We start from the raw sequence: 25,834 nt of genomic DNA, 5'->3' as shown, positions 1-25,834 counted from the left end.
ATAAAGCTGTATAATTACTGTGTAATAAATCTCTTTTTAGCAAAAAAACTCCCAGTTACCAATCAGGTCTGTTTAGAATTAGCATATTCCCAAAACCAATTATTATTCTTGCTTTTTGATATGTTTGTAGCTCATGTTTTGGTGTGCTGGTGACAGAAACTGCGTTTGCATGTTATGACCACAGGAGGGCACTATTAGCACGTGTCCAGCCGAGGCCAGGAGTTTTGAGAATGACACAAATATTAATTTTCACAAAGTCTGCCGTCTCAGTTTTTTATGATGGCAGTTTGCATATACTCCGGAATGTTATGAAGAGTCGTCAGATCCCTCTTCACCATGAAAATGTACTTAATCCCAAAAACATCCCCGCCATCTTGCCACAAAAGGACCAGCAGACATCATGTCAGTGTTTCTCTCAGATCACTCTGTCAGGCCGAGACCATTCATGGGTTGCTTCTCACCCAAGGCAGTGGATGCACTTACAGTTTTGCCTAAGAACACAGATATGAATAAAGAATGGTACAAAAACATCTTTTCCCAACCATCCAAAGACAGTTTGGTAAGGAACAATGCCTATTGTAGCATACTGGAGCACCTTGCCATAAGGCAAAAGTGATAACTAAGTGACTCGGGGCACAAAACAGCGGAAAACTCCCCAGACCTGTGCTCAGTCCTTAAGAGACGGGTGGACAAAAAAAAAAACCCCTCTGAGGTACAAAGTAAGGGGAAAAAACCAATGTCAATACGTTGGGTTTGACCACTGCATACAGGGTTGGAGTTGACCATTTTCACACTATTTTATAGCTCTGTGTCATTAAAATGAGCGTCCTACTAAGTGCTTCTATACAGGACTAGACCATCTTGTCCAGGATCCAGTTCTCAGCCAAACCCAAGAAGCTGGCAAAGGCCAACCTGAGGTCATCACCTTCATGAGGTCATCACAGGTCAGCGCAGGGCCATTTCCTGTGCCGAAATAACAATGTCTCCATGATAACGTAGACATATTGTACATGCTGTACAATAATCATTCTGAAAATACACACTGGAGGGAAACCAAGACAATGTCTGTTAGCACTGATGCTTAGAGCGACCGGACCCTTACAATGGCACGCACTCTGTGTTTGTGGTTAGTGTTTCACAGCGGAGGGTGGGAAACCCTGCCAAACGCTCATTCTCACACATTCGCAGACAAAATGCTGTCGAAATGGCTTTTGTGAAAGTCAAGGGCATGTGTGAATGCCGAACAGAGCACACAAACAGAAACATTTCAAGAATAGCTATATACATGTGTGTGTTTTTATGTACATTACATACTCTTGCTATAGATTTTAAGTTTACAGTTCCAGAACTTGATAACATCTGTCAGTACATTAGTTTGGGTCATACTGAAGTGAGAGTATTCTGTTGCACATGGGCAATAATGACATTACTGTGCATGACCTGATTTAGTAATTATTTATTTATTTATTTTTTTTAACATTTAAAAGTTTGGGGTCAGTATATATATATATTTATTATTATTATTATTATTATTTTATTTATTTTTTTCTTAAGATTTTCTTTTTTTTTTGACAGATCACAGTTTTCACAAACTATTTGTAACATTGATAATAAGAAATGAGCAGTATAACATCACAGAATGATTCCTGAAGAATCATGTGACACTGAAATCTGGAGCGATGATGCTGAAAATTCAGCTTTGCATCACAGGAATAAATTACGGTAACACCTTACTTGAAGCTTTTCTAAATAATGCACTATAAAAGTATTTTAAATGCATTAATTATGCCTTGCAATAGATCATATGATCTTGAGAATAACTGTAACCACAGTCATAATACATTAAAACAATTTTCTATTAATTGTTACACCTTTAGAATGTACATGCATGTATTAAAATACATTAAAGGACACAACAAACAATTTCAGGTGTTACAAGGAATCTGCTAATATTATAATGCATTTGAAACTTTCATTATCATTGTGTTACATTGTACATTATGATTTCCTTCATAATGCATTATACATACAGACTGATATAGCGCAGCCTCTCATACCATACAGCTCAAAGAAACAACTTTTCATCACACATCTTGATTTGGAGCCAAATGTCAGGTATTTGACATCATAAGCCCGTGCACGCACACACGTTGACTTCCAGTTGGAGGGTCGTTACAGGTGAAGCCCCTCCATCAGTGCTTCATCTAGAACATACAGTACAGCTCCTGCCAAGGCTGCGGTTTAGCTGTTGATCAGACCGGAGCTTAAATTCTGTTTGAAACCGGAATCCACCAGCAGTACTGTATCCTGATGTGGTGCACAATGAAAGTTGAGATGCAGAGAAAGAGAGGTGGATGTGAGGTGTTGGGGGAGGTGGAGGGTGGAGGAGGGGTGCACACGCGATCCAAGCTGAAGAGTTCAATGACAGTTTCTCAAAGCCCAGGCAGAAAGCTCGAGATGCTCAAGAAGACTCCTGCACCAGACAAAGAGTCCCAGCTTGGCTGGTGTTCATCAGTGATAGAGTGCCCACAACAGAGGCGAGTGTGAGGTGGTCCCGGGCCCCAGGACTGTACTGACCCGCCGCTGATTGATTGTGCCAGCCCGGGCTCACCTGCAGCCCCTGCACACACACACACACACACACACACGTCCTGACAGTCTGCAGAGAGACCCGTCAGTGTCAGAGAACAATATCCTGCACTGTGCAGCTTGCAACTGAGCACGCTCATAAATCACCACGGTGACAGAGACACCACCCTCACTGTCCGCACTCCATGACACGCGCACACACACACACACACACACACACACACACACACACACACACACACACAAACTCTGTCAGAAAACCTCAAGCTGAGCAACTACATGAAAGGAGTGTTTTTGAAAGGTTACATTGTGGCACCTGGCTTGGGCCGGCAAACAGGAATATTCTGCTCACTAACCATGTCTTCTCAGAACAAATGTGTTATTTCTGTAATTAAATGCATTTGAAGCATCCTGGTCCTGGGTGCTGATTGGTTAACACAGCACTCCATTTACTAACAGAAAACACCTGTTTACTTGAATCATCTATGACATGAATCATAACCTTTCATCAAATTGTAATCATTTGCCCCTGAAACCAACCACTTGTTTGTTTTTTTTTCTTCCCCTATCACCAGATTCAGATTTTTACATTTGACGTCAACCAGCAACTTATTGCACAAAAGGTTACATAAAATCCTTCAAATCTAGCATGGAAATTATTTATTATTTGCACCAATAGTTCACTATACAAAGCATATAACAGTTGGTTCAAACCATCATCGATGCAATTCTGTTTCTTATTAATGGCTCATGTTTTCTTTTGCAAAGTTTTACTTTGCACATTGTTGAAGATGAAAGCTTCTGTCATGAGAAAGAAATATGAATTTGTGGCAAAACACCTTAGAGTTTGGAAAGACGGTGTTTGATATCAACAGAAAAGAAATGGGATTTTCAGTTTCACTCGTTTTTAAGGTGTCCTTGTTATACATGCTCTTACTATAGTATTAATAGTAATTTATGCATAACTACAAGCAACTAACCCTAAACCTGTAAGTACATTTTTTTTATTAATATCACTCAGTACTTGTTTGTGCAAATACACTACAGCCAGGACGCCTCAAAATAGTGTGTAACCAGATTTTCTATTTACTATTTTGAACACGTTTTATAATATGATTTGTTCCTGTGTGAGAGACACAGGCACTGGCCCGTCCAGCGGTCACTGCACACTGACCGAGCTTTAGTTCGAGAGAGCAGGATGAAAGGTGAGCGGTGCGCTGCGCAGGTGCCAGGTGTGATCACGGCGGGAAAAGACGAGGGACGGCAGGAACAGAGGGACACAAAGGACCGGTCTGTTTCCTCCTCACAGCTGCAGCGGGAGGAGAGGAGTCCGGCTGACAGATAGACAGACACCACAGGGGAAGAGAGGGAGAGCTCTGACGGTGATCCTGGGTCCTGGGTGACGAGAGACACATTCTTTCCAAAAGAAGTTGGGGGCAGGCGGAAGAAAGAGGAAGATAGAAAAGAGTAATTCTGCCTGTGTCTCTAGATGTTCAGCTGAGAATAATCTATACAGTGGCTTCAAAACAACATTTAAAGTGTCTGAATACCAGAGCATTCAAAAAATATCAAGACACTAGTACCAGTTTTTTTTTTTTTACTTTACACTTTCTTTACTTTCATGTGTGTATGGTTTCATAATAGACATGTGTTAATCATAGTCTAATCCTTTTGCGCTCCGCTTCATTTGTGTTACTGTTGTCCAGAGCTCCAGCGAAGACCCCCTGATCTCTGCCACATGGCATCCCATCAAAGCACCTCCGCCCTGGGCTCTGAGAAGGAGTCAGCCCCCTGTTTCATCTCTGGAAGAAGTATGGCTGTGTTGGATCCCTGTCTAAGGTTTTTATCATGAGTGTGTAAGTGTTATTCTTTGTCTCAGCATGACTCCAAAAATAGCTTCAACCCAGCTCCCTATCAGGACACAACGACACACACACACACACACACACACACATTTGTTTTTGTGAAAAGTGTGTTCATCCCACAGGCGTAATGGTTTTTATTCTGTACAAACTTTATATTCTATCTGCCTTCACCAACACTACCCCTAACCCTAACCCTAACAGGAAACTTTGTGCATTTTTACTTTCTCAAAAAAAAAAAACTCATTCTGTATGATTAATAAGCGTTTTGAAAAATGGGGACATGGGTTATGTCCTCATAAGTCACCTTCTCCTTGTAACACCTGTGTCATTATACAGAGTTGTGTCCTGATATGTCACAAAACAAGAGCACACACACACACACATATATATATGACGGTACATATTTGACACTTTCTGAATGTCTTCACAACCATAACCATCTGTGTGCATGCAATAACACACACTTCTAGTTGCACAAACTTGGACAGATTATTGGTAGGGCAAGGTCACTTCCCATTGGCCGCAAGTCTAACCTTCTGTTTTCCAGGGCAGCTTTTTTCCGCTACTCGACTGCTGATAGGAAACTTAGATAGTCTGCTGAGCTCAGTACAGACAAAAGGATTTTTCCTTCTCACCTCCCCAGACACTTCACCACATCTTTCCATGACCTCTCTTCATCCTCTCTCTCTCCTTATCCCTCTCTACTTTTTCTCTCCTGCGCTTCAGCATTAACTATTTGCCCTCTACCTGTCAGAGCGGAGCGTGGAGGTGAGGCCAGGTGTGCTGCCCACCGTCACGTGATCAGGCCTGAGGTTTGGAGTGTTTGACAGAGAGGAAGTGACCTCCTGTGCCGGCTGCTTCCCGTCTCACTCTTTATTTAACCCTCCACCAGACCGCCGGTCATGCTGTCCTCTAACATCTGAAGTTCACTTCCACCTGCACCAGCCTGAGAACACAGGCTGTACGCGGCTGTGGGGACGATCGGTTTTGTGGTGCTTGGGATTCTGTATAATTCGTTAAAACCAAATATTGCCACATTGATGGCTCAATAAGGTGTAATTGTTCAAATAACACATAGTTTCATTAGAAAATATAAAAAAACGAATTATAACCCTAAAGTGGACATTTGCATAGAATCACACAACCACAAACTTTAGGGCTAAATTATGAAGACCTACAAACAGTTATTAATACTAAACAGTTATTGCCGATGATTTTTATTTTCGTTACACCATGACACAATCAGTATACAGTGCTTAAAGTTCTATATAGAGGTCATGATAACAGAAAATAAGGAGTCGTAGCTGGACGTAGATTGTAGGGGTTTTGGAAGGATGAGTGCTGACAGGAATGCTGGGCTGAGAGTGAGCTGGACGTGTGTTAGTGGACGGTCAGGGAAGTGAAGAAAACCCGCGAGCTGGAGCCAGTTAAGAGGAATATCAGGAAACTCCCCACCCTCCCACAGTCAGGACCACCCCTCCCAGCGCCCTCTTCCTGCCAAAACTCAGCACACTTCCTCTGCAGCTTTCGGGATTCCCACCTGGGACATTCCATCCATGAATCGTGCCTCACGCTCTCCCTCTCTCTCTCTTTCATTTCGTGTTTGATTTACAAAATGCAGACTACAGCTAATTGTGATTTTCCACTCTTCCCTTTGCGTGGCTCACTCCTGGTTTCCACTATATTCATAACTACTTATTTATTATTACTTTTGCATATTACTCCCTCTGCAGTGTGCGAATAATTCTATGAGTTTGTAAATTCCTGTCAGTAATTTTCGCGGTTTAAGTTGGTTTAGCACAGCCCAGGTCATCATTTGTCACCCTTTTAACATGCGGCTAACAAGGTTTTACTCTCGAAAAACATGAATAAGATTTCTTTCTTTTGTGATTTGTAACTTGTATTCTAACTGTTGTAGTAGCTACTGAAACTTTGCATATACTTTACACGCTCTCAATCTTTTGTTTTGACCATTCCACCCTAACAACCCCCTATAATTGGCATCCTGTCCCTCTGGTCCCAAGAGCATTGTGGGAGCTGAAAACATTGCTCTCTGACCACTAGAGGTCACTATATCACAAAGCAAAACGGTTCATGCATATAATCACTCATTCCGTTCAGGGCGAGCTGTATTTTTACAATATAAAACGGGTGATGTAGACAGTTCCCACACAACAACAACAACAACAACAAATAAAGGAAGGCATAATCCTGATGAAATTACCTAAATGAAATGACAGAGGAGCGAATGTAATGAGAATGAATATGCAGGAAGGGTGAAAATACAAGGTTTCGTGACTTTGTCTTTGACCTTTCTCGGAAAACGAGCTAATCCTGGGGTATAATAGACTCTGGGCTGATATGGAAAACGGCTGCTCCGTTATCTGAGTTGCTGTGGAGACCATCAGAGAGCGCGCGCCCGGTGAAGATGCCGCTTTATTAAAAGGGGAGTTTGTACATATTGGAAAAAGGCGCTTTTTGACACAAGTGTCACTCACGTGCACAGCGTCCCCCTTTAGAGTGGAAATGGAAACCTGTCTCTTTTCTCTAAAATAACAAAATTCACCTCGAGCACGGTTAAGCTAGTAATCCATTCTTGTGTGCAGAATGGGCCTCTCAGAGATCAGTGCTGAACTCCAGCATCTTCTCCAAACTAGAAATAACCAGTTCAGCCTTCAAGTTAATGAACTGCCCACTTGTTCATTTAATAAAACAATATAACAGAGTATTTCTGAATTGTAAAAACGGCTATTTCAAAATTCAACAACTAAAACAACGACAATAGCCTAATCTCTTATAAAAACGTGAAACACTGTAAAAAATGGTTTTGTTAATTAAAATATTTCTGTTTCCATTTAACGTAACGTGATGATGTCTTTCATTTCTAGCTATTTTTTTTATAATGCTGGTTTATGTAGGGCTGTTTTCAGATTGTTTTTTTTTTTTGTTTTTTTTTTTATTAGAAAATATATTCACTTTGTCACCACTTTCAATTAACTATAAAAAATGAAGACAGACGTTGTTTTTAGTTGGTTGCGTTTTTTATGTTTTCTGTCAACGCGGGAAATTTTAAAATGAATTCGAACTGGCGATTTTTCAAATTCTTCTCAACCATTATGACGTCTACGCTTTCGGGACGCGCGGTTTAATGGAATGAACTCAGGCGTTCGTTCATTAGTGAGGAAACGAGATCACCGCTGTTTTAAAGCCTAATGGACGAGCTGATATTCAGTTACAGGACAGCTTCTGTAGATAACGAACTCTAGATCTACTGATGAGAGCAGTTTCCATTGAAACTAAAGAGATTTATGACTAAAAGCTTAGAAAAATATTTGTTTCATATTTTTATTTTCTTTAAGTGACCATCACAAACAAATTATACCATAGCCTACACTTTGTGACATGTTCTTTATAATTATATGAAAATGGTTTTAATCTAATTCTATTATTGGTTTCATTATTAGTCATTTACACAGTAGGCTATTGCAAAGCCATATAGCCAGTGCCAAGTGTTTCCAGCTGTCTGCCTTTCAATTAATTTATAGGACTATTGATTTTATTTCCCAAAAGAAAGACGTGAAAGGGAGAGTTACGATGCTGCTGATATCCGCTGGATAAAGAAAGCAAAACAAGTGTTTGGATGAAACAAGCTAATTTCACAACTAATTCAACACGTAACAGATCTAATGACAAGACAGAATAATCAGGCAGATACCTATCAACAGTAGCGCTACATTATGAATGATACTGGCTGCATTGATATGTTAAGCGCGTGTACAATAAACTCGCTCAAAACTGGCCTGTGCACGTTAAATGTGTAAATATTTCTCCTTCGGGTAGCCTATCTGTCTCTATCACCCCTGCGATCTCCCCCCTCAAATGATGCATTAGATGCATTGAATGTATTTGTTGTGGCGCTTTGAAAGGCGGTGATAATCTGGGGGAGAGAGATAAGAAACACCAATTTATTCAGCGCCACTTTGGACCCTGTTTCCAGCCTCGCTCGGTCCTGACACCTCCAGCGGTAAACTGATAACGATTAGGCCATTTATTATCTTCACAAAGAACAAAGATTGCCTCACGCCGATGAAATATTACCCCCGGTAATAATCGGAAGGAGAGGGCCCTGGCATCTGATGCATGCATTTATAAATAATAACTTTAGAGCCCTTTAAAAAAAAGTAATAAAAATGAAGAGAATAGGCTAATATAAAAATGATATGAAAAATAGAGACAAACCAGCACAAATAATTTGATAATCAAAGAAGTTAAAACATATTTTGCAAGTCTACCAGAAAACTGAGTGTAAAATAAATATATTGCATAAGAATAGGCTATACGTCTTTGCCTTTCACTATTCAGTAGCACACTTTACTTTGACGCAGTGAGAACTCCGAGACGGCTCTACTGCGCCTTTGATGGACAACGTGAAATGGAAATGTCACCGTGTCTGCCACAGCATGCTGCTGCAAGGAGCAGCCGAGCTTAACAGTCGCCTTTATTAGTCTACAGAAGGTTTTTTTTTTTTTTTTTAATGCGCTGGAGATGCAAGCTCGAGACTGATAAGCGCTTATCTCGCACGCATCATGAGTGAGCATCTTCTTCTGGTCAGATTGCAAAGCTCCTGTAAACCCAGCAGCTACTGCTCTTAACGTTTTAACATGACAATAGATGCATTAATTAGATGTTTAATAAATCCGCACACGCTAAATCCATATTTCTTTCTAATCAAATAATTGTTTTACATTTTATAAAAGTAATAATAATTATTATTATAGACTTATTATAATTGTAATAATAATGTCAGGGTTTCCTAGAATTTATTTAAGTTAATGGTGACAAAATAATGTTCCCAGTGTTAATGATATTATTATTTTTCTTGGTTTTCGATTTAAAATGAACGGGAGATTTAGATTGTCAAGTAGAAAGAAGCGATGTCACAGCCTTCCTTATCTTTCCTTGTCGTTTACTATTTTGACTTTTAATAATTAAAGAGTGTGCATCTAATAGGACAATGTTTGTCTCTGCACAAAAGTTGCATTTAGCATTGCATAGCACAGATTATTGCAGAGCATTTAGAGATATTTATTCCGTTATATAGCTAACATCTAGAAATAATAAATAAATATTATTTTGCCATAGGCTGCTTAATAAGACATGATTAAGTTGGCTATGAAAAGACATGCCAACTCATGTCATGACATTATCCAAAGTGATAAGACCGATAAAAGCACTAAATGGCAACCGATAAACATTCTTCTTTTCAACCTTGCACTCGCCGGAAACTCAGATAAAACGAGTAGCTAAATACTTGTCTTTTTTTAAATCTGTTTTTCCCTTATTACGGATAAGTGCACGACAAAAGGAAAGCCAAGGATTTTGTAGAATTTTGATTTTATCATAGGCTAATTCTAGGCCCGCTATTTGACCATGGTAGCAACTAAAGGAGCAGGAGTTTCTGATTTGACTGACTCGAATCCTTCACCGCTCGTGGTCTCTTGAATGTATACAAAACAATAGCTGGCATTAGACATTGTTATTTTGATCATTCTATATAATGCAATTCATTCTGTCAGAGTTCACTCCTCTCGCGCTCTCATTGTGCGCGTGCACTCTTGGGGGAACCCGGGCGCGAGAGGCTGGAGCTGCACCTGCCCTGCCTGAGCCTCTGCACGCGAGCCCACGGTCTCGTGCCGGAGATTTACCGAGGCTTTGCATCTTTTAAAAGTTGCTGTCATGTGTGAGAGAGTTAAAACTGACCGGGTTGGGGGAAGGCAAGGTCGACCGCAACGTGCCAACAGACAAGAGCGAGGAGGAATAGAATCCATTAAGATGGGAAGCCTAAAGGCGTCGTCTCATATTAAAAGTGAAGATTTATATATTCACAACACTCAAGCAAACACATCTGCACCATCAGTGATTTAATGAGAAGGGCAAAAGAATGTGCAAATCGGTCTATGGCGGGTTTAGATTTCATAATTTCCCCTGTATTCTTTAAACTATATCTTACGAATATCACAAAATAATAATATTAATATTCATAATAGTGCAAATCCTCTCCGCATTGTGTGCCTGTGTGAAGGTCAGAATCTAAGAGCTGTGCGCAAAGCCTTCAGCGACCGGGTCTTGTTTCATAATTACACGAGTGAGAACAGCACACAACAGCTTTTAACCATCAAAGCACTCCCCGGAAGACCAGATTGGCTGACGCACGGCTACGTTGCAGCAGTCCTACTTTGTGCCTCAAGTTTCGCTGTTTCCACGGGCGTGAGTGAGACCAGATAGAGTACGAGGTGTCAGACACTACTCCACACCGTGAGCCACTGAAGAAAAAGCATTCTGAAAGCCGCTTGACTGTCTGGAAAGTTTGGCATCGCCAGCTGTGCCCCGAGCCTCAGCGCTTGGCGAAGCACACACCGAATCACCGCTGCTCTTCCCTCAGAGACGGTGCCACACGGAATTGGCTCCAGGACACATATCTCTGTGAAATGTCAAGAGGAGAGAACCCAATCGTAAACACTGGTAAGATGCGTTTTGTGCAGCGAGTGTGAAGTCGAGTAATACGAAGAGATTATTCACGCGTTTTAGAGAGGAATAAAAATTATTAATTGTCTTAAATGAGCAAATTATTATGTTTTAGGGCCTATACGTTTTATTCCATTTAAAGAATGATTTTAATAGGATTGCTGTTTATAATAATTGTTTATAATAAAACAAAAAGACAATAGAATGAATTATACATTTTGTTATCATTATTGGTCATTATGTTATTTGCGTTCGTATGACTGCAGGCGTTTTGGGTTATACCAGAAAAGACTAAAACGACAGAGATTGTTACATGTTTTACGTGTAGATTTTGGTCTTCATATTTTTCACATGTGATAGGCCTAATAATAGGCTATTAATATAATATTGTGACATTTGTTTAAGTATTCGATTTTGTATTATTATAAGGAACGTGTATAAGGAATTATAAGGAACTAAGCACATATTTATCTTCGTAAACATGTTGACATCAAATCCTAAATATGCAGACCAATAAACAACCCAAAATTAAATTCCACTTTACAACGCATATAGCCGCATCCAATAACACAATAAATGTTTTATTCGTGAAACGAATGTATAGGTTTATATATTAATTATGATTGTGAGGACACGATTTTGATATTCAACAATGGAAAGAACGCATAACCTGTTACGAAAACCATATGAAGTAATTTTCTGCCAATATTTCAAATGAGCGTAACGACGATTCCCCCCCCCCCCCCCCCCAACAGAATGATTATAAATGTGAAAGCAAATGTGATGTGAGTGAGTTGAGGAATTAGCTTTCTCTGGAATGCCCCCTGGACGCTAGCATTAGCCCACCTGTGCTGTTTATTTAAATCATTGACTCCAAGAGCTGTCAATCACACGAGGAGGGCTGGCGCGCGGCCATCGCCCTTCACATTTATGACTACCACAGGATCCTTTCCGACTAAACTAACGCTGTCGCTCAGAATAAGAACTTTACACATTAAACGTTGCACAAGACAAAAGCGGCACGTTAGAATAAACGCGGCTAGAGGCATGCACGGTTTAATACTGCACAAATATGAGACTTTGCTTCAAAATAATGCGGATTGTTGGATGAAACGAAGAGAGGTTGAGAAGCTTGCTTTCAGTCCCTGTTATCCATGCTTCAGCAGAGGACAGGAGGCTTGTGACTTTGCCTGTGCTTGTGTCTGCCCCCGAGTGCCCTGTCACAATCTAATTACCCGTGAGTAAAGGACAATACCGCTTCAGCTGGTCTGTGTCATTCCCCCTGTATCCAGTGCCTGCTTATCTTCACAAACCCTTCTGCGGGGCTCTCTGCCCCCTCCTGCCCTCTCTAACCCCACGGAGAATGATAAATGCACGGCGAGGGAACGAACGGGCAAAGCCATTTCACGGCACCTGTTAATTAAGGGAATGATTGCCTCCAATTTCGCGGAGCTTGTTTCCACCGCTCTCCATTATTTTTATACAATTATTTGAAAGCGACTTAATGTGACATCACAAACGTGATGTCATTGTCGTCGTCACAGTCACACTCACGGTGTACGACACAACTTGTGTTACATAAGAAACTAAATCTGAATCTGCAGACACAACATTAAAAGAAGAGTGGGTTTTTGGGTCCTCGGTCGGGGGAATCGCTTTAGTAACACCCCAAACCTTAAATGCTTAGTTCCTAAAAGGACAGTCTCTTTTGCGTTAACATTGAGAGCAACTGGATTACCATAGGTATTTAGTTCAAGTATTCTCTAAAGAATGTTTAGCCCTAGGTGAGCTGAACCAAGAGCCGTTATTAACGCTAAAACACACACACACACACACGCACACGCACGCACGCACACACACACACACACACACACACGCACAGTATAATAATTATATTGCCTACAATAGAAGACATATTCGGATATATAGATTATTATCAATTAATAATAAAATAAAAATAATACAACTATTTTAGTATTTTAATATTTAGTATTTCCCAAAGGTTTAATGTTTTATTTATTTCACTTTAATACCATTGGCTGAGTAGGGTCACACCTGTATTTAGTCTACATAGCACTTTGTAGCAGCATCAAGTCACTATTCTGTAAAAGCTCTTTTGGGATAGTATGTGTGATTATGCAATAGCACAGCATTTCAGTTTGGGATAAAGGTACAATGTGAGAGGCCATTTTAGACGCCTTAAGTTTATCACGTTCCATTTATGTCTGCATAATCTGGCATCGCACCTTTTGGATGTAAGACTGTGTGTAAAATTGATCATTGCACTGCAAAACTAAGCGTCATATTATCATGTACATTCTAATTTGTTGGCTTCGGCTGCAAGGGCTGTGTAGGGCCCCTGGCCAGAATCCAGTGTGTTAAAAGGGATTTAAGCATCTGGTATTGTCACAATAAGGCCACATAGCCTGTTTAAGCATCTTTATACAATCAACACTGACAGAAGTTCTGTGGTTTAAAAAGTGCTCAGTGTTGCATTGGTGCCCAAATAGATTATTTACTCTTCAGCCGGACTAAAACTTTCACAGATTTTATTCTTATTTTTTTATTTTTTAATGCAAATGAAAACACACAATGCCTACAATTTACTTTTAAATAGCTTTGGAAAAGTCTTTGTAGCCCATCTATATTTTTCTCCACCTTTACCTAGATACTGTGACGTCAGGACACGGCGTCAGAGTGGCGGCTGGTAGGGGCTCTGCTCGCGCTCCAATTATTGCCTGTCAATCATTATTGCTGCAGAGGAGTGACACAACCTCCTGCTTTAAGCAATAATAAAAACACTAAAGTACATATGATCATCTAGACACACTATAACTATTTCGAATGATAGATTAAAATGTACAAAATTAGTTAAAAACGCAACTTTTCTGTAAAACTGGTTCTTGATGTAGACCTGAAATGACACTCAAATGTTTTTCGAAAGATAATGATGCACGAGCTGGAGCTCCCTGGTAGACAGGTCTGTCTTGTGTTCTCTTTGATTGATCCAACTAGACAAGCTAAATAAATAATTCATATACACAAAGTGTTGCTACAAGCAGTTAGAGGCCACAGAGCTACCAAAGGTGAGAAGCAGTGATCCAAAAGAGCACGTTGTAAAATCCACTAAATTACATGTAAGCATATCCATTTTAGAAACCATCGAGAGGATTTTGTATTTTCAGTTAATGTTAATGTTAATTTCAATCGTAGTTTCCACTGCATGAAAAAAAAATTTAAAAGGTGTGGAACAGGAAAATAACATTTTTTCTATAACAGGATAGACAAGTCAATTTAATGTTGAGGTGAAAGCTGAAACAATTTATTAAACTCTATATGCAAATAAGGTCTTCAGCTGACTAACCTGAATCCACAGTTTATCTAACTGCTTATCAAGCTGATTGGCGACGTTCTGTCTTTCTGCCCGCGGTGGGAGAGCCTGCTGCTTGTTTTGCCACGAGATAATTGCAAGCAAGAATCAACGAAGCTGCCCTAATGGCCACCAATTGGCTCTATTTGGACCTGCCCATGCGACCTGTCGGCACCAGCGAGAGACGAGCCCGCTTTAATATGTAAAGTGACGTTTGATCGCTTGAAACAGCATACAAAACAGTGTTTTCACAAGAAGAATGCGGTGACAAGTAATTTATAACAATTAGACGCGCAAGAACAATAGCCCCCAATTTAGAGACCATAAAATCCTCCTCCCCAATTAATGCCTGAGGTGCTAGAAATTGTGTTTGTTTGCATTTGGCATATATCGCATGTGACACTTCACTGATACAGGTTTTGTTGTTTTCAACAAATGTTAATGTTCAGGCAACAGGTCCTAATCACATTTATAAATGCAATATTTTCTTTGTATTATTATTTATCAATTGAAAATTAAAATAATTGCTTGTTGGCACTGTCTGTAAAAATAAAATAAGGCCTAGTCTAACCTGTGTCTGTTATGCTATTATCTATTAGATTAAAAAACACAATTCGTTTAAATATATATATATATATATATATATATATATATATATATATATATATATATATATATATATATATATATATATATATATATATATATATATATATATATATATAATTAGTATTATTTTTTTCTGAGGTTCTGCGAAACCAGACTATACAAGACTCCAACTTTACATTCATAATTTCAGGTCAATCTGAGCTATTAGTCTTTTAGTAAAAAGACAACATTATCACCCATCATCAAGCTCTAAGAAAAGTAAATAGGTCTCAATAAATTGCTCCGCTGAATGATGGGTCTCTGGATGTGGAGCACTAGGCCGAGAGTCGCCGTGGCAGTTCGGAGAGCAGATGTCCGAGCCAATGGCAGTCAGCGCGATCTGCTATTGGTTAACAGCGCGATCACTGCCAGCCCGTGACCCCGCCCATGTTCGGAAGATATGGAATCTACTGGCGCCAGATCCGACAGTACACAGGCGCAATTCATTAATGAGACTTCTCTCCGCTTCGGACAGCCGCAGTGTTTTAAAGAAGAGTTTAACATTGGACTGTGGACAATTTGAACCAGTGGCAAATTACGAATGTCAGCAGACATCTTGAGGATTATCCTTCTTTGTACATGATTAACACGGGGAAAATAAACAAGACTGGAGTGCTGAAATGCTAGTTTGCGCCGTGAGTAGCCTACTTTACGATAGTTCTTTGAAAACTGCGTACTGTTGAGTAATGCAGCGACTTTACAGGTTGCATCCCATATTTCAAAAAGGTTTATATATACATACACGTGTGTGTATAGGTTATACTTTTATTTTAAGACTTGTGCTATATATATATATATAAAAGACAATGACTAAATACGATAGTATGTCGTAGAAAGATGTTTAGATCTTATGTCTTGGAACGTATTTTAAAAAATGAGATGCATCTGTTTGTTATTCTCTTCCAGGAGTTCCTGAGCATTATTGAGAGCAAAGAAGCAGGATCTCTATTTATCCAAAAAGTGAGGCCATCACCGACTGAAGCATTAAGCTCAGGACACATATTTTAGTAATCTTAAGGACCATAGTTGGTCTGTTAGTGTACAGAAGGTTTTCAGTAGGCATCAAACTTTTCGAAACAGTTTCGAAGTGCGGACAGTATAGACATGGAGGTCGCGACCGATCAGTCTCGATGGATGGCCCATCATCATGCGGTACTCAACGGCCAGCACCCAGAGTCCCATCATCACGGGCTTACACACAATTACATGGAGCCCATGGCCCCTCTTCTGCCCCCGGACGAGGTGGATGTGTTCTTGAATCACTTGGACTCGCAGGGGAACCCGTACTACTCCAATTCTCGGGCGAGAGTATCATACGGACAAGCGCACGGTAAGATGCTTCTTTACTCATACGATATTTTGATGACAGAATATTTATCATTATGCAATTTCATAGACATATTTCAACCACACTTAACATTTATCAAGCAACAAAATGTCTTATAAATTACACAATAGCCTAGGCTACTTGTTTATTTATTATGCTATTTAAGTGCTAAATGTGACCTTATTTATTAAGCTGTTTGAAATAGTCCATTGTTACTGTTACTGCGAAATGATTAATTTTTATTCATATTTAAATGTGTAACATTAATGTAAAATCTTAATGTAAAATCTCCATGTTAAGCCTATAGCGAAAGATCCATTTTGTTTACGTGGTTATTTGGTTTAATAGCCAGGATTTGCTTACAAATCTATAATAAACCTGACATTGTTGACATCTTTTATGCCCATTTCATATAATTTTTTTTAGTAGCCTACAACTGTTTTGTGCTTGTGTAACCGAAAGATTTCAGTGACTTTTGCTCTTATGAAGTGAAACGTAGTGAATAAAATAATAAAGTGAATAAAGATATGGTCATGTAAATGTTTTTGCTGTTGCATGCACAAACTATAGGACTATGACAGTTACAAATTAGGCCTATAGGATTTCTTGAACTGGCATCTCCAAGATATGCGTGTTGAAATGTAAAGAATAAGAAGGAAAATAAAATGTCCAGCGAACGACTTGATGAGGAAAGGGAAGTTCGTGTCAGGGAGGGAGAGAGAGGGGGATCAAGGCACTTCCCGGATGCCAAATCAAAACGAAAATTCCTGATGAACTTCTTAGTTCAAGCGTGTTATTTGTGCGAACAACAGGCTTTAGTGAGAAGGAATCGTTCAAAAAGTAGTCTGTCGCTTTTGTAAGGAGATTTTACGTCTGTTTATTAGGAGTAGCCTAGTCTAGGTAAGTTTTTGAGAAAACACGTCGAGACGAAGGAAAATACATATTTAAGTGATAGCGTGCAGTTTGAACAAACATATAGGTATGGACTAAAAGATGAATCGTCAGCTGCGGTTTTGTGTTGTTTAGGCTAACTGATATTTAATAGTATATTAGTTTTATCTCAATGTCAGATTTGAATTGTTCGAGGACGGAGTCAACAGGTGAGAGTGAACATTAGACATTTTGTTGAAACAATCTGGTGTTTTGGCAAAAACCGCGGTTAAATAGGCTAGACATTTCTCTGGTAATTTGCATTTCGAGTCGAACTTTATGTTCGTTCTGTCTTATATCTGTTTCTCAGCTCGTCTCACGGGAAGTCAGGTCTGCCGGCCACACCTCATACACAGTCCCGGGATTCCTTGGCTGGACAGCGGGAAGGCAGCGCTCTCCGCCGCTCACCACAACGCCTGGGCGGTCAGTCACTTCAGCAAGCCCGGCCTGCACCCCGCCAGCGCCGGTTACCCGTGCAGCAGCAGCTCCAGCACCGCTCCCGTCTCCTCCCTCACATCCGCAGCCCACTCCAGTCCACATCCCCTCTACAACTTCCCCCCAACCCCACCGAAAGACATCTCACCGGACCTCGGTCCTTCGTCTCCGACCTCCGTTTCTGCAAGAATGGATGAAAAGGAGTCCATCAAGTACCAAGTGTCCATCGCTGATGGAATGAAGATGGAAGGATGTAGTCCTCTTCGGGGAAGCCTGGCTATGAGCGCGCAAACCGCGTCCACGCATCATCCCATCCCCACTTACCCGACGTACTCTCTTCCCGCGCCACACGAGTACGGCGGCGGTCTGTTTCATCCCGGTACCCTCCTCAGTGGATCCCCTTCGAGCTTCACACCTAAATGTAAAAACAAGACACGGTCGTGTTCAGGTGAGTTAAGTTCTGACTCGACCATGAAGCGATGAGTAGAAATAATGGGCATATTTAGAGACACATTGGCTTAGGGAGCATTATAAAAAGCATTTTTACATCAGTTGTCGAAATGTAACTGAAGGATATATGTGTATTTTGTGTATTGTTTAAAAATAATTACATTTAATCAAAGCATCCTGAAAACCAGGCGTCCTTAAAAGTTTGCTGTCCTTTACATTTTTTTTTTCTCATATAGGCCTATTTTCCCCTCAGAGACAACGGTTTAGTTTTATGTGGAGTTTACTTATTTTTGTCTAATTAGATGAATTCGCCCGCCATTTTAGGAATCTCCCTCGAGGCAACTCTACACCGCAATTTGTAAATTATGACACAGGACAAGTTTTAGTGGCTCTTCAAAATGCCACACCAAAATACATCACAACTCAAAGCTGTCATTCCCTTTAAAAGACATAAAAAGTGGTTATCATGCATCAACTAGCATGCTAACCAATGTAAACACTGTAAACAAACAAACAATCTATACACTGGTGCTCCATACACAAAACCAATATAAATATATATATATATATATATATATATATATATATATATATATATATATATATATATATATATATATATAAATATATATATATATATATATATAAACTAATATAATTTATTAAATTATTAAATAAATTCAAAGAGGCACCAAAATTATAACATGTATTTTATAAGTTTATTAGATTTTTCGACCATGCTAAATTTAAATAGCCAACTGGTGAATACATTTCATTTAGCTACAGTAAGATAAAAAAATAAAATATATTTTTAACATTATGATAAAATATCGCAAGGGATCCAGTCAACCAATGACAGAACAAATACAAGTCTGTCAGAGGTGCTGGAATGAACATGGCTTGCGTAAAATGTCAAATAAAATACAAAGTGGAAAAATTAGCTTTTGCGGAAATGTTGGCTTTAATTATTAAAAACACAGGTACCTCCATATCTAGAAAGAAGGTTTATTTTTATTTATTTAAACTATTTATGTTTTTATTTTCTCTGCTGGTTAACGCCTCTTTGGATGAATGATTTTATTTGGCGGGCTGCGTGTTGCCTCATGTTTAGCTTTGAATTTAGCCTTTATTGCACTTTAAACGTTGAGGAGTCACGACGCGCTGGCTCAAGTCATATCCTGTATAACTTCAGCTGGACAAATCACGACATACTCCCGCCTCCACCTTCCACGACCCCAATACTGACAAAACCCCGTCGGGTCAGGCCTTCACAGGCGACAGGACCCTGCTGTTTGTGTGATTATTTACGCACGACCTCAGCTTGACGAACTGCTAACCAACTTTATATTGAACTATTTTTTATAACACATTACACTACAGTTGCATTACATTACTCATATAACTTATGTGTAATTCCTATTACTAGGCTATTATTATTATTATTATTGCATATGATAATAGAAGTAACAATGTCTAAATACAAGGTGCTTCATAAATTAATGAATCTTAAATATTGTTTTTATTATTAGCATAATAACACAGAATGACAAAATATGTCCTTATCATTGTTTTAACTTTTTATGTATGTATTTAGTTAGCCAAGCTATGAATGTGGAAAATGCATAGTGCTGAAAATGTTGTTGTTGTTGGAATGGGACCATTCTGAACTTCATAGTAAATTGTTTTGGACCATTCTTTAGTTGTAGAGATTCAATGCACACAATTATATCAGTATCACAAACATGATTGAAAGGCTGACAGGAAAAACATAAATAAATCAAAAATAACTTTAAATACTCAACCCATTCGCAGGCCCATTTTCGCCTCACACTTCCAGCACCAAGTTTCAGTACATTTAAAATGCAAGTGATACTTGAAACAGAAAATGGAATGAAAATGACTGAATTAGCTACAACACATCACATACACTTCAAAAGAGCATCCATTATCCGGGTGGATTCTTTTCCCTGGTCAGGGTGGGACAGCGACTATCTCACATTATAATGTGAATAATAGACAGGTGCTCAGGGGAGTGAGGAGGAAGAGCATATGAATTAAAGCAGGGCCCTTTCCAGCAGGTTAGGGTGGTTCACTGTGATATGACCTCTGAGAATAGAACAAGCTGTGACAGATGGCTGATAAACAGGCATTAATCTGAATTAACTCACATTATAAACACTGTCTTGACTTGAAAATGTTGTAGCTGCAAAAAAACAAAACAAAAATATACCGATAAAAAAATACCGATATTTAGTGTTCTTCCTATAGAGGAAAAGTAAAAAAGTTAGTATTTATAGGTAATTTAAGAGTAGATCCTAGATGTATTGTTAATTTTTCACTTAGTCACACTGTTAAATGTTTTATTTCAACCACAAACACATTCACAAATTCCGATATCCATTAAGTAATCCATCCCTCTCAGATGAGAGATTCCAGTGTGGATGTCATGTCAGGTGTTGTCTAATTAACTTGGGAGTTGTTTTTCTTTGCCCAGACTGTGCCTTTGCATGACCCTGTGTTCCTGTATTGTAGTGCGAACCTCTTAATTATATAAATTTCCCTTGCTTTTCCTCCACTTGAATTCTGCACAGAGGGGCGTGAATGTGTGAACTGCGGAGCCACCTCCACCCCGCTGTGGCGGCGGGACGGAACGGGCCACTACCTCTGTAACGCGTGCGGCCTGTACCACAAGATGAACGGCCAGAACCGACCCCTTATCAAGCCAAAGCGCAGACTGGTGAGTCCTCCAGAATCCTTTCAGTTCCCCACACACGTGAGAAAGAGGGCTAAATAGGAGCGCTGAGCAGAAAGCCTGAGCACAATTCCAGGAAAGTTATATTTTCCCTATAATCTTCCTGGTATTGTTTGTCGCCCTCACCCCCTGGTGATCCCCTACTTGGCCTGTTACAATACTGCTACTATTGCCATTGTTCCCGCTATCATTATTGCTTCTAGTTCTGATACTGTCACTGATACCAATGCCCATGCCTGTACAATTATCACCACTCCACACTGAGAGAAACCTGTTGCCACACTATTGTCTGAGTGCATCTGTTTAGATCCAGCTGTTTGATCTAGTTCTTCTTTTTCTGGGGGTGTTTAGAAAGCCACATGCCATTGGTTTAGTTTTTTTTTCTTATGATTCTGGTTCCATTTCAGAATCGCTGCCAGCACGATTATCTGGTTTAATCTGGATGAGATGTTTAAAAGCAGATTTTGTTTGTTTGATTTTTGAACTTAACGGCTTTTTGCATTTGAGATGACCCATAAAGAACAAAACTTAAGTTTCAAGATTATTTAGCTGTTTTCTTGAGAAATCATTAAGATTACACATTGATTATGCTTTGGTTATCAGTCTCCTGTTTTTCGGTTCCTGGACTGCTTTAAAAGAAAGGTTCCTGTGCATTTATTTAAATGTAAATCATATTTTGTTGGAATAAAATACCTGGGACAGGTGGCAGTTTTTTCAGCATCAGGATTCTATGGAAATAAATGACTTTTTTTTTTTTTAAGAAAATAGCTCCATTTTCCTTTTCACATAATCGTATTTTATCCTTTAGCAGGTGAAACTGTATATCTCTACCTCTCTAATTACTCTGTTATTAAATCATTCTTGCAGTCTTTCAAAACATGATGTAATGTTATATAGAGATTCATTTTGGAGACACAACAAGCAGTTTAATTGAGTGAGACCGTCTTTTTCTATCAGCCATGCGTCCTAATTTAATTTTCACTTGGCTAAGTGACCATCAGAGTGAAAACACAAGTGTCTCAGAGGGAATCTGATTTCCACACTTAGCTGACATACTCAGCAGGAGAACCACGAGCCTTGTACTGAATTACAAATAGATATTCAAAGAGAAATCAAAATATGAATTTAGCACTCCTCAGTTCCTAATTATGATGATCATTATTATTTTTAATAAATAAGTGGTGGTAGATGTAACATCGATTTTCCAACATTTGGGGGTTATTTCCCTTTAGTTTATTTCCATCTCTCTCTATATGTTCTCATGGTGAAAAAAAGGCCACATGGTTTTCCATGGAGTCAGAGAGCTGGCCCATGCGTTTGCATTTTGGGCTGAAGTGTTTTCAGAGCGCTGTTCAAAGGCCATCCAGTTGTTTCCTATCCGGATATCTGCCCGGGCCCGATAAGGAAGCCAGGCTCCCGGGTGTTTCCGTCTTCAACAAACCCGGCTGAATTTTCTCCGGGCCCGGCAGGCCCTGGTGACATCTACTGTAAAGCGATTATCAGAGACTGTGTGTGAAGCGGCTGGGGCAGGGATTGGAAAATAAATGGATTTATAGGCTACTCTTTGCTCTCTTGTTTGTCATGCTCGACTGGCACTGAGTAAAGTTTCGGAATGTGTGTTTTTGTTGTTGTCTGCGTTTTAATTCTATTTAGCCTACAGTGTGTGTGTGTTTTTTTTTTTTCTTACAAAAGCTCAATAGAAATAATGTAAATCGTTTGAACCCGCAAACGCGATATGTGTCAGACTGCCGGGGAATTGCGTTGTATGCCCTTAAATGTTTCTCATTATGTGTGAAAAATGAATCTGTAATGGACAAAAAGCGAACAGAGGATTGATGACCCGGCTGTGCAGTCGCCACGCCCACTGAAGCGTTTGATTCGTGGCATCAAAGCCGAGCAGTGTATCGAAACGTTATAAATTAATGATCTGTCTAATGCATTTACCCAAATATGGCAGACTTCATTAGATACAGGTCCAAATCAAACGAATTTCACCAGGCACAGTTTTTTTCTAATCAAGGCACAAATTGGAAAATTGTATTTAGCGTGTTTAAATGCATAGAATGGGCTATATTTAATTAACCCAAACACGGAGGCGAGTCCCTGGTAAGAGATTTCATATGTCCAGGCCGCATTTGCTTTAATGTTATTTGGGGCTAGTTTTGAAATGCTGTCTGGTGCAGAATACATAGTAGGCTACGAGTGAGTCATAATATTCGTCACCGCATCAGATTGTTATCAGGAATGCATCTCCTTCAACCCAAAGCCATGTAAGTTGTAACCCCTGACTGATATTACAGTGTGGAAAACAGAAATCCAGGAATGAGGCTATGTAGTCAATTCGACGATTGGATAAAAAAAAATTAAATCAGCAGCAACAGCAATATGATTTAAAAAGTTGCATATCATTACAAGCTTCCGCCAAGTTAATATAATGCATATGTCTATTTAGGCTTTTCTACGGTTGTCCAGCAACTGCATGCAAACAGGCTCGGGATTATACTTTTTTAGCCTTTTTTAGATGCGCGCGGGATTGTTTAAAAATGTTGTTTTGGATAATGTATACCTTTTTAATGTAGTGCAAAGCATTGAATATATTTGGGGTTTTCTTGTCTACAGTCTGCTGCGAGGCGAGCTGGCACCTGCTGCGCGAACTGCCAGACAACCACGACCACTCTGTGGCGGCGCAACGGGAACGGTGACCCGGTGTGCAACGCCTGCGGGCTCTACTACAAACTCCACAACGTGAGTATTAAGAGCCGCAAACACTGAAAGTGACAGCGATGTGCTCAAGTGGGCGGACAGCTTGTGTGGACTGAGGAGAGAGACGACTGAGGCCGGCTTTCCCTGTCAGACGGAACCCGTTGACCGTTTTCGGTTCAGATGAATCCAGCTTTGTTTCAGAGGAGGGCGTTATTCCCAGGAGGGACGGCAGGGCGGGTCTGCTATTCAAGATACGGCGTCAGTTATAGGCTATCAATTCGGAGTTGTCTGAAACTAGCCTTTTTAATGTTAAGCTTGGCTGCGATCTGTTTAACAGACGAATAAATACATTTCACCTTAATGAAACAAGCGAAGAGAGAGAGAGAGAGAGATAGAGAGAGAGAGAGAGAACTGAATTGCTTGACAGCTGAGCTCCTGAATTGCTTTTTTTTTCATATCTAGTTTTCGTTTGAAATTCAACTCTGAAAGCATAAAAGACTTATACATGTAGGCTGTTAAATGCTTAATACAATGAATTTTAGAGAACATTTATAGGTTATACTTTGTTATACATAGCCTATAAAAATATTTGTAAAAATATATAATAAAATTATAGATTCTGAAAGTGTTTATTGTAATGTCATGTACAGATTTATCTTAAAAGCAACTATGGTAGTAAGTTCAGTCATTACCAATAGAGTTCAATAGAACTATCAATCATAAATGGCTGATCTGTTTTCCTGGTTAATTTTCTCAAACGTCCATTTGATTAACTTTTGCATTTAAGAGGCATCTTTTCTGTACTTCAAGACCTGCATCCCTTTGCTCATCGTTAACCTACGCGATCTGTTTTCTTACAGGTCAACAGGCCGCTGACCATGAAAAAAGAGGGCATCCAAACACGCAACCGAAAGATGTCCAGCAAGTCCAAGAGGAGTAAGCGATCTGGCGAGGGTTTCGAGGAGCTCTCCAAGTGCATGCTGGACAAGACCTCTCCGTTTGGCAGCGCCGGTGCTCTGGCAAGCCACATGTCACACATGGGCCACCTGCCACCGTTCAGCCATTCGGGACACATGCTGCCCACACCGACTCCCATCCACCCCACATTCAGCCACCCTCACCATTCCAGCCGCTCTCCCGTCTGGGCCGAACCTCACTGAAGACCCACGCTCGCTCGCATCCCCTCGACAGGGGCCTTGCGTTCGCTCCTACACAACCCCCTCCCGTAAAGAGATCAGGTGAGGGACGCCAAGGAGTCCGTGTCGGGCTCGTTCCTGCTTGGACACTGCCGGTGAAGGTTTCATCTCATCAACAACAACGTAAACTTGTATAGAGGACGGTTCACGCATTTAAAAAGCACCTCTCCTTTCTGAGGATCCTCACAGACAGAGCAGAGGGAGAGAGAGAGAGAGAGAGAGCTCTTCGCTTTTAGCTTTCGTTACATTTTACTGAGTCACTTTGGTACTGTCCTGAAAGAGAGGATGTGTGTTTGCAGATTCACTGTGGCAGTTCCTTCGAGAACGCTCTTCTCAGAAACTCTCTTGTTAAGGACTAGTTCTGACTCTCTGCGTACGTGATAAGTCAAAGACAGAGAGACAGAACGAGAGAAGACCGCTATGTTTATCCCCCCCAACATGCTGGAATACACCATGATTCCCTCTGAGCGGACTCTACGGATACGACATACAGGCAAAGAAATGTTTATAAAGTTGAATTGTTGTTATCGTTATTATTATTATTATTATTATGATAATTTATTTTCACTCCTTATCTCTTATTTCGCTTTCCTCGGAACACATTGTCATATTATAAATATTATTTGGTTGTTATTGATAAAAAAATAAAAATAAAATAAAAAACACTGACCTATCCTAGCCAAGGCGATGTTGCGGAGCTGTACGTTTTTATCATTTTCCATTACGCAAATAAAGGAAATAAAGTTTTAATACTTCATCTTTCCCCTGAGTATTTCCTTGCCATGTGAAAGCAAAGTACAGTCAATCTTCTTCTTAAATGAAGACCTTTCTGTGGCTACAGGTGGGTTTGCTCATTTATGTGTCTGATTCTGTGGCATCGTACAGTATTTCCAAGCAGTTACTGTAATTTAAAATGAGAAATGCACACAAATGCCGTAACATGCACGAGGCCCAACACAAACACACCCAAGTGCTCGGATACGCTGCTGTTCCGTTTACTAAGTGTCCGAGGGAATTTCACCGAAGCATCGCTGAGCTCTAGAC

The 25,834-nt window shown here is 39.9% G+C and overlaps 1 protein-coding gene across 4 annotated transcripts; it reads left to right on the top strand.

Annotated features, from left to right (window-relative positions):
• Positions 1 to 10,649: 10,649 nt before the first annotated feature.
• Positions 10,650 to 25,552, top strand: LOC113055111 (GATA-binding factor 2-like). 4 transcript variants are annotated; one of them, XM_026221102.1, is made up of 6 exons: positions 10,650 to 10,976; positions 15,904 to 16,327; positions 17,565 to 18,137; positions 20,719 to 20,876; positions 23,511 to 23,636; positions 24,455 to 25,552. In XM_026221102.1, exons 2-6 carry the CDS (start codon positions 16,102 to 16,104, stop codon positions 24,752 to 24,754), a joined length of 1,383 nt encoding a protein of 460 aa, XP_026076887.1. In that variant the 5' UTR covers positions 10,650 to 10,976; positions 15,904 to 16,101; the 3' UTR covers positions 24,755 to 25,552. The 4 variants fall into 4 exon arrangements, with proteins under 4 accessions (XP_026076887.1, XP_026076888.1, XP_026076886.1 ...); XM_026221103.1 differs by lacking the exon at positions 10,650 to 10,976 and adding an exon at positions 15,419 to 15,632 and having other exon boundaries at positions 20,731 to 20,876; XM_026221101.1 differs by lacking the exon at positions 10,650 to 10,976 and adding an exon at positions 15,419 to 15,632.
• Positions 25,553 to 25,834: the final 282 nt, after the last annotated feature.

Source organism: Carassius auratus, chromosome 36 (assembly GCF_003368295.1).
Source record: "Carassius auratus strain Wakin chromosome 36, ASM336829v1, whole genome shotgun sequence".
NCBI classification, from domain to species: domain Eukaryota; kingdom Metazoa; phylum Chordata; class Actinopteri; order Cypriniformes; family Cyprinidae; genus Carassius; species Carassius auratus.
Note: the sequence above shows the minus strand (reverse complement) of the source record. Positions and strands in the feature narration are given on the sequence as shown.